This window comes from Podarcis liolepis (genome assembly GCF_965112155.1).
Source record: "Podarcis liolepis genome assembly, chromosome: 9".
Taxonomy (NCBI): Eukaryota; Metazoa; Chordata; class Lepidosauria; order Squamata; family Lacertidae; genus Podarcis; species Podarcis liolepis.
Window position 1 is genome coordinate 73746884 of NC_139564.1, and position 17727 is coordinate 73764610.

The following is a 17727-nucleotide window of genomic DNA, read 5'->3' on the forward strand; positions in this document are numbered from 1 at the left end:
CTAAGGCTAAGTAAGGGCATGCTTACTTGGATTTAAGTCACTGTGACTTTATTAGTATGCAGCTTTGTGACTAATAGGCTGCCCTGAGCAATAGCTAATTAGTAAATTGTTGAAAAGGAGCAAAGGTTACACATTTGCCATCTTGTTAAATGGAATTTTAATAAATTATATCTTGTATCTTGCAAATATAGAAACATCCGTAGATTTCATTCTATATGCCATTTATTTTTACGTATGTAAATCAAACTCAGTTGGAGCACTGAAGCTGTGTCTCCCTTCTGCACATACACACACACACACACACACACACACACACAGCACACCATTACATACAATTGTGGCTTGGTGTAAATTCTGATGAAGTGCTTGCCGCTATTAAGAGGTGCATTAAGCTTATGCATTAAGCTCAAGCCTATATGTATACAATCTAAATACGTTGTGAGTTTTTTGCATCAGACATAATTACTCGTGTTTTCAGAGTGTTGTGATAATCTAGTCTTGCACTAGGTGTCCTCCATTTTGTGGATGTACTTTGGGCCAAAAGGCCTAGACATCTGTCTGTTGTATCTCAGCTTGACAGGAACTGATAATGTAAAATTTCCAACAATTTATTTCAATTCCAACCTGACTGACAATCGTTACATAACCAGGCTAGCACTTTAAATCATATAGGCTTGTTAGAATTTCTAGTTTTCTTTTTCTGTGTGAAAATGTTTTTTTGTCAACCTTTTATCCATCATTTGTTCTTTCAGGACTTCAACCTAAGCCTTCTAGCTCCATGTTTAAGTCTTGGCATGCATGAAATCTCCAAAAACCAGAAGAGCCTTTTTGAAGCTACCCGTTGGGTAACTCTCAGTCATGTGACAGCTATCGTACAAAAGCTTCCCACCAGTCATCAGGTTTTCCAGCCATTGCAGCCAAATGAAACGTCAGCATACTGGAAGAAGTTGAGCGATATTTTTGGTAATAGAAGTAGAGAGTATTTACTTTCATAAAACAGTTGGCTATATTGCAGCATTCTCACAACTAAATCTGTACAGTAGCAAGTACCCCCAGTAAACTTTTCCTGCCCTGTCAAATCAATAAGCCATGTGAGATCAGTTTTTGTGTTTTCAGTACATCCCTCCTCAGAAGAAAGCCGCGAGCTATCCCAGTTGGCCTGATTCTGGCACCCCAGTTTCCCTGCCTGAAGTAGTGGAATATCTTTTCAGGTGGGAGGCTTCTGAGTGGGGCCTGTGTTGCCCACATAACTCCAGCATAGTTCTTAGCTACATGGAAGCTCATTTGCCGTCTATCTGCTGTAGTGTCGGTGAGTCCTGAAGGACCCACCTTTTGAGGGACCTCATATAGACTGAAGGACCTCATACCTAGCATGAGACCCATGTCATTTTGACACATCATCTCACTAGTCTGTAAAAAGAATTGAGAAACGTGCTGCAGGTTCATGACACAAACTCTTGTAGGCACCACAATAGGAGACCTGTGCCCACAACTCTCATTAGGCAAGCTTGAAATTGGAAAATGAGAAATTCAATGGGAGAAGGAGGAAGAAGCATCCGAATTAATAAGAAATCACACATCATTAAGGAAGGCAAGAATTCACATGCAAAGTACCATATCTTAAGCATAACATTTATTAAGTTAAATAAGGTTATATATAAGGGCTGCCAACTTTTATTGACTGCCACAGCTTCTCTGCCTGTAACAACTAGTTAATTGGGCAACATTAGGGGGTTATGTTTGTTCCCGTATTCTACATTCATCCCAGATGATTTCTGCACATGCTATGGAATACCCATGAGATATTTTTCCCCTGTGCCCCTCAGTTTTAAAGTTTGATATTTGCAGATAACATTTTTAATGATATGTCCTTACTATGCAGGAGACCCAGGGATGTATCAATCTACAATGGTCTTGTCTCGTGCTTTAAGTCAGCACCTGGTGTTACTTTCCAAACTGCCACCCTCTCTTCGCATTCCACCTGACAAAGAAAGTGACATTCTGAAGTTTGTTGTAATGTTACTAGAGGTAAGGCCACAAATGTAGCAAATGTAATATTGCTTATCAGATGTGTGTGTCATCACAACCTTTACTATAAAATCATCTAAGGTAATAGTTCTAGTGATTTTTGATTCGGGGAGTTTTATCTGCCATACTTCTATTGAGATGGCATATGTGGAAACCGTTTGAAAGTATGTTACAGATGTGAGCACCTGCAACACCTGTTTGGAAAGTGAATAGGGTGGCATCAACCTTTCTGTAGCCTTTTGCAGTTACCTGTAGTTTGGAATGGGTTATGTCTATTGTTTTCCTAATTAGGAGGGAGAGACAATATGCCTATTACTACAAGAATAAAATATTCTGTAGTGGATTTAGGATGCATTGACTGGGGACTTGTCTACACCTACCACTGGAGGTGCCACCCACAAGTTGCACAGTTTCCCACCACTTCAGTGGCAGCAAGGGCAGAATCAGTTTCGGTGGCCAAATAGCACCAAGCCCCCTGGGATTCAAATAGGCAGAAGGAACCAGCAGTACTCACCTGAAGGGTGTTTCTGTGTGGGTGTCAGGATGGATCCGTGGCCACACTCTTATCTGCAGGCTGCCAGTCACCATAAAAGTCGCTCCACTGGCTCTGGGGTACCAGGGCCAACCTTTCTCTCTTTGTTGTGTTGCTTTGGCCCCTTGTTCTGGCTGTAATGCGAAGTTTGAACCAGGAGCTTTGCCAAGAAATAGAAACTGGAGCAAACAGGAAGCCTTCCTCTTTTAGCGGTAGGGGGAGAAACTTCCCACATGGATTCATCCTAACAGCCATAGAGAAACACCCTTCAGTTAAGTACCAATGGCCCCATCTCATCTCGTATTGTTTTTATTCCTTAGATACTTTCTTGGCATTTGATACATAAGAATATTCCACTAAGTATTGATCTTCAGACTGTGTTAGATTGCTGCTGTCTGGCATTACAACAACCTAATTTATGGAACCTGCTGGCATCAGTGGCGTATGTGACACATGCCTGCTCTGTAATCAACTGTATCAGATTCATCATAGAAGCAGGTGAGTTGCCTGATGGAGTAATATGGGATGCTCCTTCAATCAAAGGGGCCCATCCCAGAATCTTGTATCGTCCTAATACCTTTACAAGTTTCACCCTGGGACCTGCTCTGTGCATTCTGTTTGTTTTATTTTATTCACTCAATTTACATGCAGCGGTACCTCTGGATACGAACGGAATCTGTTCCGGATCCCCGTTCACATCCTGAAGCGAATGTAACCCACATCTGCACATGCGCGGGTCGCTGCTTCCGCCCATGCGCGTGACGCCATTTTGACCGTCTGCGCATATGCAAGCGGCGAAACCCGGAGGTAACGCGTTCCGTTACTTCCGGGTTGCCGCGGAACACAACCCGAAAGCGCTCAACCTGAAGCATATTTAACCCAAGGTATGACTGTACTGCCTTTCATCCATAAAACACAAAATAAAAAACACGAAATACAATCCCAAGTGTGTGTATCATCTTGTGCCCCTGCCTACTTACCTGGAAGTGAGTGAAGTTCTCAGTGTACAAAAATCCATGATATCAAATAGCTTCAACAAAATGCCATCAGTTTGTGCAATTCTGTCTTACAAAACTAAGAGTATTTTTGTTCAGCTTGCAATTCAAATACTTGTCCAATAATTCTACTTCAGGGAAATTAAAGATTAGTGTTGAGAAATGCTTGGTGTGTCTCTAATACAGTGGCAGTTGAACCTGGAAATCAGCTTCTTTGTCCAGAAAGGAAGAAGAACATTACAAAACCTGCAAGTGAGAATGAAGTAGATCCACAAAGAGAAAGTAAGGAGTTTAAAGCTTCAAATGTGCATATAATAGTGTTTTAATTTAACTAGTATAAACTTTTACTCACTTTTGTTGTTTTAAATCTTTAGCATGTTTTATATCTTTGTACCATTTCTTATATATAGTTCCACATTTACTACTTTTGTTTAAATATTTGCCCGTTTCATTTACATATTCTGTTGCGACTTTATCAAGGCAAAGATTAGATGTAATGTTAAAAGTGTGACTGCATTTAATGTATCTTTTTAAGCTTTCGAAGTAGCAGGGCCTGTGAGGCATGATAATGGCATCTCTGGGCGAATGGTGTTCATCAGAGCCCACATTTGTGGAGCAACCCACTTTCCCTATGTGTTGTGATCTCAGGGACTTATTTTCCCTCTTTGAGCTGTTGCCTTGGAGGAAGAATTGGAAGAAATTTCCCTCCAAGCTGGCTACAGTGGTATCCCACTTCCCCAGAAGTTCTGGCTCAGGAGCAGCTGTTCTGCCAGCAGTGCTCCAGCTGGAAGAGATTCCAGTGCTATCCTCAGGCTGCTAAAACAGGCAAGGTGCTTTAACCAAAGCAGCTTTTCTCATTGTGGAGTGAAGCTAATCACAATCTTATTGAAGGCCCTGTATTCCTAAAATACTGGTTCCAAAAATTGCTCTAGCTCGAGGCTTCCACAGAACTGCCTGGTCTGAATGCCTTGACTAAAACCTTCCATCTACTAAACGCTGCAGTACCACATCCTGTTTCTACCAGATCCTGTTTCTACCCCACCCACCCACAGTCAGCTATTAATTTGAAAGTAAGAAAACGACACATTAAATGGATTTACACATTTAACATCACATCTACGTTGCCCTTCAGAATAGTTTTAATTGATACTGCTCTTCCTGGTTTTTTGGATAATTGTTCAGTATGCACCATTTTTTATGGCTTGCCAGATGAAGCCTGTTAATGTGTTTTGTCAAGATAGCTGTTCTGACACCATAGAGTTCTAGGGATAGATTGGAGCAATTTTGAATTTAGTATGTTTGCATGTATTGGAGTATTCTGTACTGAACTTTTGTATTCTTTCCCAATTCAAGAATTTGAATATATTGCAACGACTTGTGAAATAGTAGCAGAGTTGGTGGAATGTTTGCAATCTGTCTTGGCTTTGGGGCACAAGAAAAATAGCCATATTTCAGCATTCCTCACCCCTGTTCTTAAGAACATCATCATCAGCTTGTCAAGACTGCCCATAGTAAACAGCTATGCAAGAGTTCCCCCACTGGTATGTGTTTAACTGCTAAAGTTGATGTTGAAAATTATTGCTGATCATACTGTCATTTTGCTGATCATACTGTCATTTTTTTTCTTGATTTTTACTAGGTATCTTTTTCTCACAGTAAATTATATAAGTATGTAAATTACACGTTTTCATGCCTAAAGGCCCCTATTGAAAATTTGGTGGTGGTCTTATGAGAATCCCTTCTAATAGGTTAAGAGCGGGAGTGTCATTTTTGGACATCGGTTCTTAGCTTCTTACACATGCAAAGAAGTCAACATGTCTTCTCTGTCGCCCTCTATGGTTGTTGACAAATCAGAGGGTCCTAGCTTAAAGACAAGAACCTGATGTTCTTAATGTTTGTGGAAAGGTAGGGCTCCAAATTGCAAGCTATTTATATTTCTTTATGTCTCCATATTGTCCAGGTCTGGAAACTGGGTTGGTCTCCAAAGCCCACAGGTGATTTTGGCACAAATTTCCCAGAAATACCAGTAGAATTTCTTCAGGAGAGAGAAGTATTCAAGGAGTTTATCTATCGAATTAACACATTGGGTAGGTAGATAAACTGAGCTGAATATATAAGTTGTAGTTTAGTCTTTATTACTTTAAAACACTGTACATGGTGAACTAACGTTATTTTAAACTGTTTTTAATACAAAGTAAGCCTTGGTTGTGAGTGGGTGACCTTGAGGTACCTTAGTATTTTGAAGTCAGAGGCAAAGGCCTTTTCGATTTGCTGATCTGCTACACTGAACACTGCAGTATGTGGCATACCTCATTAGGTCAGATTCTGAATATAGGACATGGCTTATCAGTTTTCAGAATTGAGATGCCCTTTCCTGCATATCGAAAATAAACTTAAACTTCATAGAATCTGAAGGAACATTTTCAAATATAAATATGTATTTTGTGTTGTCATTATGCTACACTGCAGAATAAGTTACTTTTGCAATTTAAACCAACTTTCCACTTGGAAAGAAGAGTTCATTCCCACATGCTTACAAAAATGTAGGTGGGGAGAGGGAAAATCTTTAGCCTCCAATATGAATGCACAGATAGAATTTTTACATTTTTCATTGGTGTTTTTTTAATGGGGCATATTTATAATCATAAAATGACAAAACCAGCATTCCACAGCAGAGAGCAGGCCATAGTCACGTGTGGATGGAATGTTGGGGTGTGGGAATGTTGTAGGTTCTCACATGGATAAAACTATGATTTCAAGGAAAAAATTTCTAGAACTGGCCAAAATATGCAATTATGGTTGCAGAATGCAAGTTTTATATGTTAATTCTGCACATAAGCTCTGTGTGTCATAAGGAGTCTTTACAGGTTGTTAGTTATCAGTATCTTCCCCACCCCTGGCAGGTAAACATACTATTTTTTCAGAGATTTCTAAAACTTATTTTGTTAATAACATAAAAATGCAGCTGTGGAACCTATACTTTGGTAATTCTCTATCCTTTGAAGTGGTAAACATCAGTGGTTCGGATCTTCCCTCAGGGTGGACAAACCGCATGCAGTTTGAAGAGACATGGGCTACTCTTCTTGGTGTTCTTGTAACCCAGCCAATTGTATTGGACCAAGAGGAAAGCCAGCAAGAGGTAAAGTAACCCAGTGAATGGTTTTATTTTGTCAATTCCACCTGCATATTGTTACCAATTTGGATTTTCCAGTAACATGACTGGAATAGATGGGCCTGTGTACAAAAGGAGACAGAGCCCCCAAGGGAAACTGAATAGAACATACAAATTGTCCTATGAAGAGTTTTTTACACATTTCTGCTCTTTAGTTGCAAATTGGAGCTCTGGCAAGAAGAAAGTTGTAAAGGTAAAGGTAATGGGACCCCTGACCATTAGGCCCAGTCATGGCCGACTCTGGGGTTGCGGCGCTCATCTCGCTTTATTGGCCGAGGGAGCCGGCATACAGCTTCCAGGTCATGTGGCCAGCATGACTAAGCCGCTTCTGGTGAACCAGAGCAGCGCACGGAAACACCATTTACCTTCCCGCCGGAGCGGTACCTATTTATCTCCTTGCACTTTGATGTGCTTTTGAACTGCTAGGTTGGCAGGAGCAGGGACCGAGCAACGGGAGCTCACCCCGTCATGGGGATTCAAACCACCGACCTTCTGATCGGCAAGTCCTAGGCTCTGTGGTTTAAAGAAAGTTGTAATCCTAGCTTATTAGGTATGAAACAATGCTTCTTTGCAGGTTTTTCTTTACTTACTGTAGAATTACACTCATAACTTTGGCTTCATGTGTTCATTTTTTCAGGAAGATACAGAGAGGACACAAATAAATGTTCTAGCTGTTCAAGCCATAACATCCTTGGTGTTGAGTGCCATGACAATACCACTTGCAGGCAATCCAGCTGTTAGCTGCCTGGAGCAGCAACCTCGAAACAAAGCTTTAAAAGCTCTGGACACAAGGTACTTCTCTTCATGCTTGTCTGCGGTGATGCTTATCCCAACTTTTCTTTCCCTGAATTCTTTTCAGGATTTTTAAAAATTAGTTTTTCATACCAATGTACAAAATACAGCAATACAATATAGAACATAGCATTCTGTAGTGCTGGGGTGGCACATCCTATTTCACCGCTTGAGACAAAACAGGAAGTGCTGCTACTGGCATTGGCACCAATCTCTAGTTAGCTCTTGCATAATTTTCGCAAAATTTGACTGGAAATCAGTGCCAGTGTAGTTTCTTCACAGGTGGCAGGGATATGCTGGATGCCCGCAGAGGCACCGCCTCAGGGGCTTCTGCCACCTAAGGCAATGGCTTCATAGAATCATAGAGTTGGAAGAGACCACAAGGGCCATCGAGTCCAACCCCCTGCCAAGCAGGAAACACCATCAGAGCACTCCTGACATATGGTTGTCAAGCCTCTGCTTAAAGACCTCCAAAGACCTCCACCACACTCCTTAGCAGCGAATTCCACTGTCAAACAGCTCTTACTGTCAGGAAGTTCTTCCTAATGTTTAGGTGGAATCTTCTTTCTTGTAGTTTGGATCCATTGCTCCGTGTCCGCTTCTCTGGAGCAGCAGAAAACAACCTTTCTCCCTCCTCTATGTGACATCCTTTTATATATTTGAACATGGCTATCATATCACCCCTTAACCTCCTCTTCTCCAGGCTAAACATGCCCAGCTCCCTTAGCCGTTCCTCATAAGGCATCGTTTCCAGGCCTTTGACCATTTTGGTTGCCCTCCTCTGGACACGTTCCAGTTTGTCAGTGTCCTTCTTGAACTGACGGGGGTTCACCCCGCCAAAGAGCTGGCCCTGCCCTGGGTAATACTTGGTGGCGAACGCACACATATATATTCACCCAGGAGGCCAAGGAAGCACCCACTGACTCCCATGATCACCAGTAAAGGCAGGTAAATAAATGTGTGGGAATGCCATGCCAGCTCCTCCACCCCTTTTACACACAGGAAAAGCAAGAATCCTAAAGGCCTCCTGGGTCCAGCACAAGACATGAGCTTTCCTCCTCCAGTGTAGCAAAGAAACAAAAACTGGCCAGGTAGGACAGAGGCAGCCGAACAGGTGGGAATTCCCCCCTTTGCTGTCACAAACAAATTGGCAGGGTAGCTGGCAGCCCCCTCCTCCACCAACACAAAACAATAAAAAAACAGCAGCCTAAGAGAAGGGAAGCCTTCCTCCTACAGTAATAATAATAATAATAATAATAATAATAATAATAATAATAATAATTTATTTATACCCCGCCCATCTGGCTGAGTTTCCCCAGCCACTCTGGGCAGCTCCCAATCAATGTTAAAAACAGTACAGCGTTACATATTAAAAACTTCCCTGAACAGGGCTGCCTTAAGATGTCTTCTGAATGTCAGGTAATTATTTATCTCTTTGACATCTGATGGGAGGGCGTTCCACAGGGCGGGCGCCACTACCGAGTGTAAATCAAGGCACCAGAGAAGTGAGGAGTTTAGCTTTCCTCCCTATGTTGTGTGCATGTGACCAACTGACAGAAAACCTACTGCAGCCAGAAAGAGGGGGAGAGGGAAGGATCCGAGTCAGCAGAAAGACCCAGTGAACAGAGGGGAAGGGGCCACGTGCTGGATTTAGGCTGCCACTACTTACCACTACTTGGTAGTTTGCTCCTACCAAGATTGAAAGTAGGAGGGAAACCTCATTGGAAAGGAAAAGCAGGCAAGCTGGACGTAGTAAAACAAACTGCAGAGACGGGGCAGAGTGGGAAGTCAAGTGTACTGCAGCCAAGCAAGGCTGGCAGTGCCCACCCACCGCAACTCACCTTCTTCCAATGGGCATTAAATGAGTGTGTGATGCACCTCATGGTGAAGGAATGAAGCTCCAAATTAAAATTCCCTCTGGGACAAGAAAAAGCAAACAGATGAGCCTCATCTCTCCCAATCCCTATTCAAAATGTCTGCAGGGACAGGAAAATGCAGAAAGGCAGCCCACGGGGCAAGTGGGAAATCCATTCCTACTTCTTCTCTCATACCCCAAAAAGGGGTGGAGAAGTTGACTGCCCAACCAACTGAAGAGGAAAGGATGGACTTTCCCAACTCCAGGAACTGCTCTGCACTGCAGAGCAGTATGAAGCCTCACAGGATTCCCTTTTGTCAATAAAGAAAATATGGGTTAAAATTGGTTGCCTCAGGGGGGACACCAAGAAAGGTCCTTGCAGGTGTGGTACTTCTCATATTTGGTGACCCTCTGCAATGTTGTCAACCTTATTTTTGGAGGAGGGGTGCCTGTTAGAATTCCTGCTCCATGATTGCAGTTATGGGATTGTTGTCCTTCACATGACAGTATATGTTTTGACTCCACAGAGTGGGATATGACGGAGACAGGATGTTTGTGTTACTGTGTTCCGTGAAGTGGAACTATTTTCCTTTGTCCTTTTCCTCTTTGCTGTCTGATGCTAGAGAGAGAGGGAGCCATGTTGCAGTGTTCTGTGTGTGTTTCTATGTAAATAAAGTAGATTAGCCAAAATGCTGAGTTCTGTCATGCGAACTGCGCAGACTCTGCAGATTCCTAAGTGTGCCAGTGTCTGTTGGCATCAGTCGCTGTGATGTTTGGGCTTAAGAAAGCTTTTGAAGCTCCCAAACGAAAGACCAGGAGGGAGGGAACATGCCAGTTGGGCATGTGTCACTGCCAGGGTCTTACTCGAGTGTAGGACAAGCTCCTGACAGTGCCATCCCACTGTTAAGGAATGCCCTCCGGGAGTCGCAAAGAGCGAATTTATGGGTAATAAACTCCCATGTTGTCTTACGTAATACCCGTATCTGTATAATGATAGGCTTTTCTTTTCACAGCATTTGGTTAATTTTGAAATCTCTAAATTAGGCTAGTTCTAAGCAAATCAAGCCTAAGTTTGTTAATAGTTGATTTGCATTTTAAATTAGTTGATATGCCTTTTTCCCCAGAAGTGAATCCTGTTATAAAAATAAAAGCTGATACAGTAGTCTTTTTATTAGCGAAGATTTCCTGACTGTAGAAGATGTTTTAGTCATTTATGATTATTTCTGCTGAACTTCAGGTTTGGGAGAAAATTAAATGTCATAAGAGGAATTGTAGAACAAGAAATCCAAGAAATGGCATCCAAAAGGGACAACATTGCCACCCACCACTTGTACCAAGCCTGGGATCCTGTTCCGTCTCTTTCTCCTTCAGCTACAGGTACATATCCAATGGCTGCTTATGCAGAAGTTCTACAGTTTTTGAAATAGAAACAGAAAGTAACCTTAGGTTACTTGCTGTGGAAGTATTCTTCAGACTTGAACTGTCCTTGGCATATGCTCTTCTAACACCACTGGTGCGTCTTACTACGTCTTGTTCTTGTCCACAGTAACTGGCAAAAGGAAATATGCAGCATCACCCAAATGTTAACTTCCAAGGCTCTGGGGAAGCATGCTGTCCCTGAATTTTCCCATTTGACAATGCTTGTGGAAGAGCCTTTCCCTCTGTTTAAGCTTGCCCATTGTACCGGCACTAGCCCTGCACCCAGCCCTGCCTTACTGTACCTTGCGTCAGGCAAGTGGCTTCCAGAGAGTATATAAAGGTACTCTGTTGGGCATTCCATTGAGCTCAAAGGAAGCAGCTGAGGTTACTTAACGTAGCCCAAGTGATAGGAGAAATGGAGCATATCAGCAGAATCTCCAGCAGAGAGAACGCAAGTTGAGCATATCAGTAGCAAAAAGGGTCAGCATTATATGTTGACCACAGTGATAATGTGTCCTTTCAGGCTTATTGTGGGCTTTGCCTAAAAGAATTTTGTATTTTTCTTTTTATTTTAGGTGTTCTTATCAGCCACGAAAAGCTTTTACTACAGATCAACACAGAGCGTGAAATGGGCAATATGGGCTATAAACTAGGACAGGTTTGTTCCAATGTCTATATTTAGCAAGAACCTTTGTATTCTTGACTTTCCAGAGTAACAAGAATTGCTGAATTACAATCTTGGGATTGTAGGATTATTATTTTAGGGGAAGACAAACTATGATTGAAAACAGAATGAAGTAACAGAGCAACAGACATGTGATCTCATTAACTCTGATGACATAGCTCTGGCCATCAGGACCACTATTAGGATCTTTTGTAGAGGTTAGGGGCAAGCTTCATACCAGATGCGTCTCCTATTCTTTGGGGGGGAGGGGGAATTATTACCTCCCTATGGTCCCCATTCCTGAAAAGTGCATTGGTTGGGGGCAAGAAACAAATCTCACTCCCCCATCCCTCTGGATATCTATTGGTAGCTAAGGAACCATTGTATCCAACAAGATAATGGAAAACACCAGGATTATTTGCGGAACAAAGAGCAAACATCCTGTAAAGTTGCACTGGCTTAGCCTTACCATGTTGAGATCAAGTAAAACCTATATTTGGAAGATATTTTGTGGTTGTAACAGGGTCAGTTCTCCTCTGTGGGAGCCAGTAGGTAGGAAATTCTGCTTTAAGGCAGAAATCATGCCGCTTGAGGAACTGGTGACGATAGCATTTGTATACATAGTAGGAACTTTCAGGTTTTACTAGTTATTAAATTTCTATGCTGCCCTTCATCTGAGGATCACAGGACAGTTTACAATATAAAAACACAGAAATCCATATCATAGTAACAAACAAAAACCTAAGTGGCATCAGACCATGTTACTTCAACGTTGTTTGGGATGCTAAACTTAGAAGGGGGCTGGTTGCAGTTAGGCTAGATGACTAATCACACCCAGGCTTGATTACTGTCATATATGGGGCTGCCTTTGAAGGTTCTCCAGAAACTTTTGCTGGTACAGGCTGACGTGAGCCCCCAGCAAACATACTGCATTAACCTTTCCATTATCGGTTTCCAGTTGTCCCTGGGCACAATTCTAAGTATTTAGGAGAGACGCTGCCTACAGATGCAAATGTAATGATATCATTTGTATATAGACTAGAAACTAATTTGAGGTTTTTCATTATGTCAAAGTGTGAGGGCATTTTAAGAAGTAAAAATACTGAATCACTTAACTTACTTTCCCCTCTCGTTTAAGGTCTCTATCCACTCTGTGTGGCTAGGAAATAACATCACTCCACTGCGGGAAGAAGAATGGGATGAAGATGAAGACGATGAGAATGATATGCCTGCCCCTTCCTCGCCACCATCCTCTCCCATGAATTCCAGGTTTTGATTTTTTCTGTCCGCACACACGGCTGCCAGCTCTGCTCCATTTGCCAACCCCACCTGCCTGCCAACCCTTTGCCAGCCCCAATTATCCCACACTTGGTCAACACCTCCTCCCTTTACACCTCACCTGCCTCCTCACCTGCCACCCCATGGCTCACCCCCACCCACTATTAAAGGCAGATGGGAGTCACTTCAGAGAGCAGTTTGGCAAACTGATCTCTGAAACGCCTCCAACTCTCTTTTGAACTTCAACCCATTCTTGCTCGTGTACCTGCTGCTCTGTCACGCTGGCGCTGTTGTGGCCATCTATATGATTTTATTATATAGTAAGATATATTTGTTTGTAACTGGAATAATCTGCAGTTAGTTTTGCATTCAGAAGTGAAAATCCTTTTGTCCCTTCATTAATCAGTGGATCTACTGATTGGTTTTTGATAGATAGATAGATAGATAGATAGATAGATAGATAGATAGTTACACAGTCACAACTCCCTTAATTACCAAAGAGAATATTCATTTCTAAGGGAGACTATTTACAGTAAACATTTCAGCACTGAATAGGGGTAGCTGCTTATTTTATTCTTCTTGCATTTAACCTTTTCAGCTATACTCGAAAGTCTTTCTCATCCACTCTAATCCTAAAGAAGACTCTGCCTTTCAGTAGTTGCAAAAGGCATTACTGCCTGTAACAAATATTCAGTTATTGCCTCAAGTTTTGGCAGAATGGGATCATTTAAAATGTGTTGCCAGAGAGCACTGCTCCCACTCTAGCTACAGTTCAATAAAAGGTTGATTGGATAGTCCCAAGTTACAGCACCCTTTCCCTATTAATATCAATCTTAACCACATCCACAATTGACTTTCTGGTTGGCCTTCAAGTGTGCTCTTTGAGAACACAACTAAATGACATGTTTGTCAAAAATATCAAAGCACTGCCTTTGTTGCTAGTAGGAACTTGGAGCCAGAAATACATTGTCCTACCTGACGGCAGATCTCCATTCTCTAGTTCCAACAGCTGAATGAGTGCTTCAAATTCATGGCAAAGCTGTTTCTGCTCCCTAAGACCCACTCTTTGGGGAACACGTTTAGATTATTATCTGTGCTTGTATCTGGTTATAGGAAACATCGTGCCGGTGTAGATATACATTCCTGTTCTCAATTCTTGTTGGAGTTGTATAGTCAATGGATTCTGCCCTCCAACCCAGGCAAAAGGACCCCAGTTATCCTCATCAGTGAAGTTGTCCGATCTGTAAGTATCAAACTGTTTTCAGTGTTTTCATTGTCATATTGAACAAATATATTGTTTGAAATTTTGGTGAATAAAGGGGGAAAAACGCGTAAGTTCAGAAGCTTGCTGGGCAACTTAAAGTGAGTTGAATTGATTTGGAACAGGGAGGAACTGAACTGAAGGGAAACTAACATGAGGTGATCTGGACTGGGGTGCAAATTAACCGGAGAACCTACCGTATATTGTATATACGATTGCAATTCCCAAATCTTAACACTATTTTGGGCGGTCATAAATAAATGCTTGTGTTTGTTTAAATTTGCCTACAAATTCCAATGCTTTAGTATGAATTACAGGTGCTAAGTAGAGTTCTAAAGATTGGTGGACAGCAAGCCTGGGATGATCTGGTTCAGTTCTTAAAGAGCAGTGAAGACCTTGGGACTTGATTACACAGTTGATATACTCTAAGGCCAGCAATCTAATCTATTTTCATTATTGGAACAGTCCTAATCTTGAGCACAAAGGTCCTAAAATTAGAGATTTCAAGATCTGTTGGACATTTCGAGAAGTGCAAAGCTGAAGCCAGTCACTGAGCAGGCTGAGCTCATATACTCATGGGGTTTGAGTTAACTACAGTGGTACCTTGGTACTCAAACGGCTTGGCTTCCGAACAAATCGGCTCCCGAATGCCACAAACCCGGAAGTAAGTGTTCCAGTTTGCGAATGTTTTTCGGAAGCTGAACGTCTGACGCGGCTTCCACTTGAGTGCAGGAAGCTCCTGCAGCCAATTGGAAACTGTGCCTTGGTTTTCAAACGGTTTCGGGAGTCAAACGGAGTTCAAGAACCAAGGTACCACTGTATATCTAAGGACCACAAAAAGTGGTTGATAGCATCTCTACAAAAAAGGAAATTGGACACCATTACCATTGGTGAGGAAGGTGGCAGATGATCCTTTGAAAGAATGGGAAAAGCAAACAAAACAAGGACAGAGGTTGGAAAAGCGGCAAAGGATTGCAAGCAATGAAAGTGCTTCATCTGCCTGATGAAAGATACCACCCTATTGTATGATCCCAAGTTACAAACTTTAATGTATCACTTCTCCCCTCCCTCTCCGTTTTGGGGGGTATGGTTCTTTAAAGTCAGCTCAAGGCTACCAATTAAATAGCTGCACGTAAGTATTCTGGATGTGTAGGGATTTTATTTTTGAAAATATCTTCATAGGATTTTTCACTCTTCCTTAACCAAAAGGTCTCAGGTCAGTTTACCACAATATAACACACAGTTATAAAAACAGAATGGATTTCCCAGTCGCCACATATCTTGAACTGGGAGGGAATCTCTCCTATTGGTGGAGAAAAAAGGGTGCTTAATTAGCTATCTCCAAAGTCCAATATAATCTCTATCTCAGAAGCAGAGAAAGAACTCTCTCGGTGATCTGAGTGTTCTTTTTGTGATTAATCTTAACACACACATTTTTTAAAAAAATAATGAAATATTTTAACATTTTTACATTTGAGCTTCTTTCTAGTAAAGTTGCATTCATATATGTTATATATACTTGATTGAAATGACTTGTTATATAAACAACTTTTTAAAGACTTAATTTTTAATGTTTTTTGTACTTGCAGCTTTTAGCAGTATCTGACTTATTTACAGAAAGGAATCAGTTTGAAATGATGTACACAACATTAACAGAACTGCGGAAGACACACCCATCAGAAGATGAAATCCTTATACAGTATTTGGTTCCAGCTACATGTAAGGCAGCTGCTGTTCTTGGAATGGTAGGATTTCTTTTAATTTACAAGTCATTTCCCAGTTCCGTTTCAGTCTGGTTTCTGGCCTAGTAATGGGACTGAATCAGCTGTTGATCTTCTGGCATGGATGACCTTCATGGGAGCTTAGCCAAGAGGAGCACATCCCTGTTGATTCTGTTAGAATTCTCAGCGGCTTTTTAATAAGTTTGATTTGATTTCATATTTATATTCCATTTTTCCAAAAGCATATGAGGAACGGCTAAGGGAGCTGGGCATGTTTAGCCTGGAGAAGAGGAGGTTAAGGGGTGATATGATAGCCATGTTCAAATATATAAAAGGATGTCATATAGAGGAGGGAGAAAGGTTGTTTTCTGCTGCTACAGAGAAGTGGACACGGAGCAATGGATCCAAACTACAAGAAAGAAGATTCCACCTAAATATTAGGAAGAACTTCCTGACAGTAAGAGCTGTTCGACAGTGGAATTTGCTGCCAAGGAGTGTGGTGGAGTCTCCTCCTTTGGAGGTCTTTAAGCAGAGGCTTGACAACCATATGTCAGGAGTGCTCTGATGGTGTTTCCTGCTTGGCAGGGGGTTGGACTCGATGGCCCTTGTGGTCTATTCCAACTCTATGATTCTATGATTCCATGAAATGTTGAGCACAAAATGGCTTACAATAATCACAATAGCATTAGGAGGGGTGAACCATTGTAAACACTATCATATCAGCCACAAGTTACATATAAATAAAGCAAACAACAATAAATTCATTAAAACAATGCAATACAATTCAAAATAATAATTTTCATCATAAGGGCAAGACAACAGACTCTTCCAGAAGTTGCTCTTGTATACATGTGGAAAGGTATAAAATGTCTTCCTTACAGTTTCCTATCTGGGTAGCGCCAAATAGCACATAGACTGCATTTGACACTAAAGCTGCCCCTCTCCTCTTTCCCTTCCTTAAATGCAGTGTAAGATTAGATAGAGAGGGTGCCATGCAAGCAGGAGGAAGAATCTCATTCCTCTCAGGAGAGACACCTGTGCCTTCCTTTCTTGACCATGGTATCCTTCAGGGCACTGTGCTCCACTTCCTCCCTGTATGGCTGGTTCCAGAATGTGGTCTTGGAGGGTGGTAGCTCAGCACTATAGTATCTGTGTGGTCCTGTTCTTCTCCAGGGATTGGAGGTGGTTGCTGATGCTATGAATGGGTTGGGTATTCTCTTGTCACGTGATGGAGGCAGGAGAGCAAAGAACTCTGGGAAGCAGGCATGCTCACGCCTCATTTTTCTCTCTCCTGCCTGAAGGAGCAGTTCGTTTTCCGACTCTCGCTGATCTATTTAACATCTCATGGGGAAACATCAGCTGGAGTTTGGTACCATCTGTGTGCAGATAACTGTTCTATCTCTTTTATTAACCCCCTCCCCAACACATTTTTAAAGGGCATTGGATGCTAATCAGTCAAAGGCCTGGTTGAAGAGGAACATTTTTGCCTGGCGCCTAAAAAGTGTACAATGAAGGTGCCAGGCGAACCTCCCTGGGGAGAGGATTCCACAAACAGGGAGCCACTGCAGAAATTGACATAATTTAATGTACTTTGAGGGTATTTCTTACTCTAGTTGTCGAACTATCAAGTCTAGAATGCAAGAGGCCAAAAAATACCTACATTCTCCCCCACACCACCCCCCAAGATCTTAGCAAAGCACACTGGAATTTGTCAATCTAGAGCAGTGGTTTCCTTTTAGGTATGGTGGCCCACAAGTCTAAATTTACTTGGTATGGTGATCAATTGATTTATTGTCCCATGAAGTTTGGACCTTTGTTCTTCAGCAGCCGTTGGTTTAGTGCATTTTAACCTGCAAATTTGCCTGTTAAATTTACTGAACACCCCTATTGGTGTGGTTTACTTACAAAGTACTTACAAAGTTATTCGAAAAGTTTTTTTGTTTGTGGGTATGTAAGACTCTAGCCTTTCTGACATTTGGTTACATATGTCAGCATTGCATTATAATATGC

At 41.9% G+C, this 17727-nt stretch overlaps 1 protein-coding gene across 2 annotated transcripts in view; it reads left to right on the top strand.

Moving 5' to 3' along the window:
* HTT (huntingtin) overlaps positions 1 to 17727 on the top strand; it is a 110726-nt gene that overhangs the window by 77511 nt on the left and 15488 nt on the right. For both annotated transcript variants that reach the window (XM_083460660.1, XM_083460659.1), the window contains 13 exons: positions 753 to 963; positions 1883 to 2028; positions 2881 to 3058; positions 3742 to 3837; positions 4909 to 5096; positions 5516 to 5642; positions 6594 to 6694; positions 7365 to 7519; positions 10612 to 10751; positions 11369 to 11451; positions 12596 to 12726; positions 13849 to 13978; positions 15586 to 15741. In XM_083460660.1, coding sequence (XP_083316786.1) covers positions 753 to 963; positions 1883 to 2028; positions 2881 to 3058; positions 3742 to 3837; positions 4909 to 5096; positions 5516 to 5642; positions 6594 to 6694; positions 7365 to 7519; positions 10612 to 10751; positions 11369 to 11451; positions 12596 to 12726; positions 13849 to 13978; positions 15586 to 15741 — 1842 coding nt within the window. The remainder of the gene's footprint in view (positions 1 to 752; positions 964 to 1882; positions 2029 to 2880; positions 3059 to 3741; positions 3838 to 4908; positions 5097 to 5515; positions 5643 to 6593; positions 6695 to 7364; positions 7520 to 10611; positions 10752 to 11368; positions 11452 to 12595; positions 12727 to 13848; positions 13979 to 15585; positions 15742 to 17727) is intronic.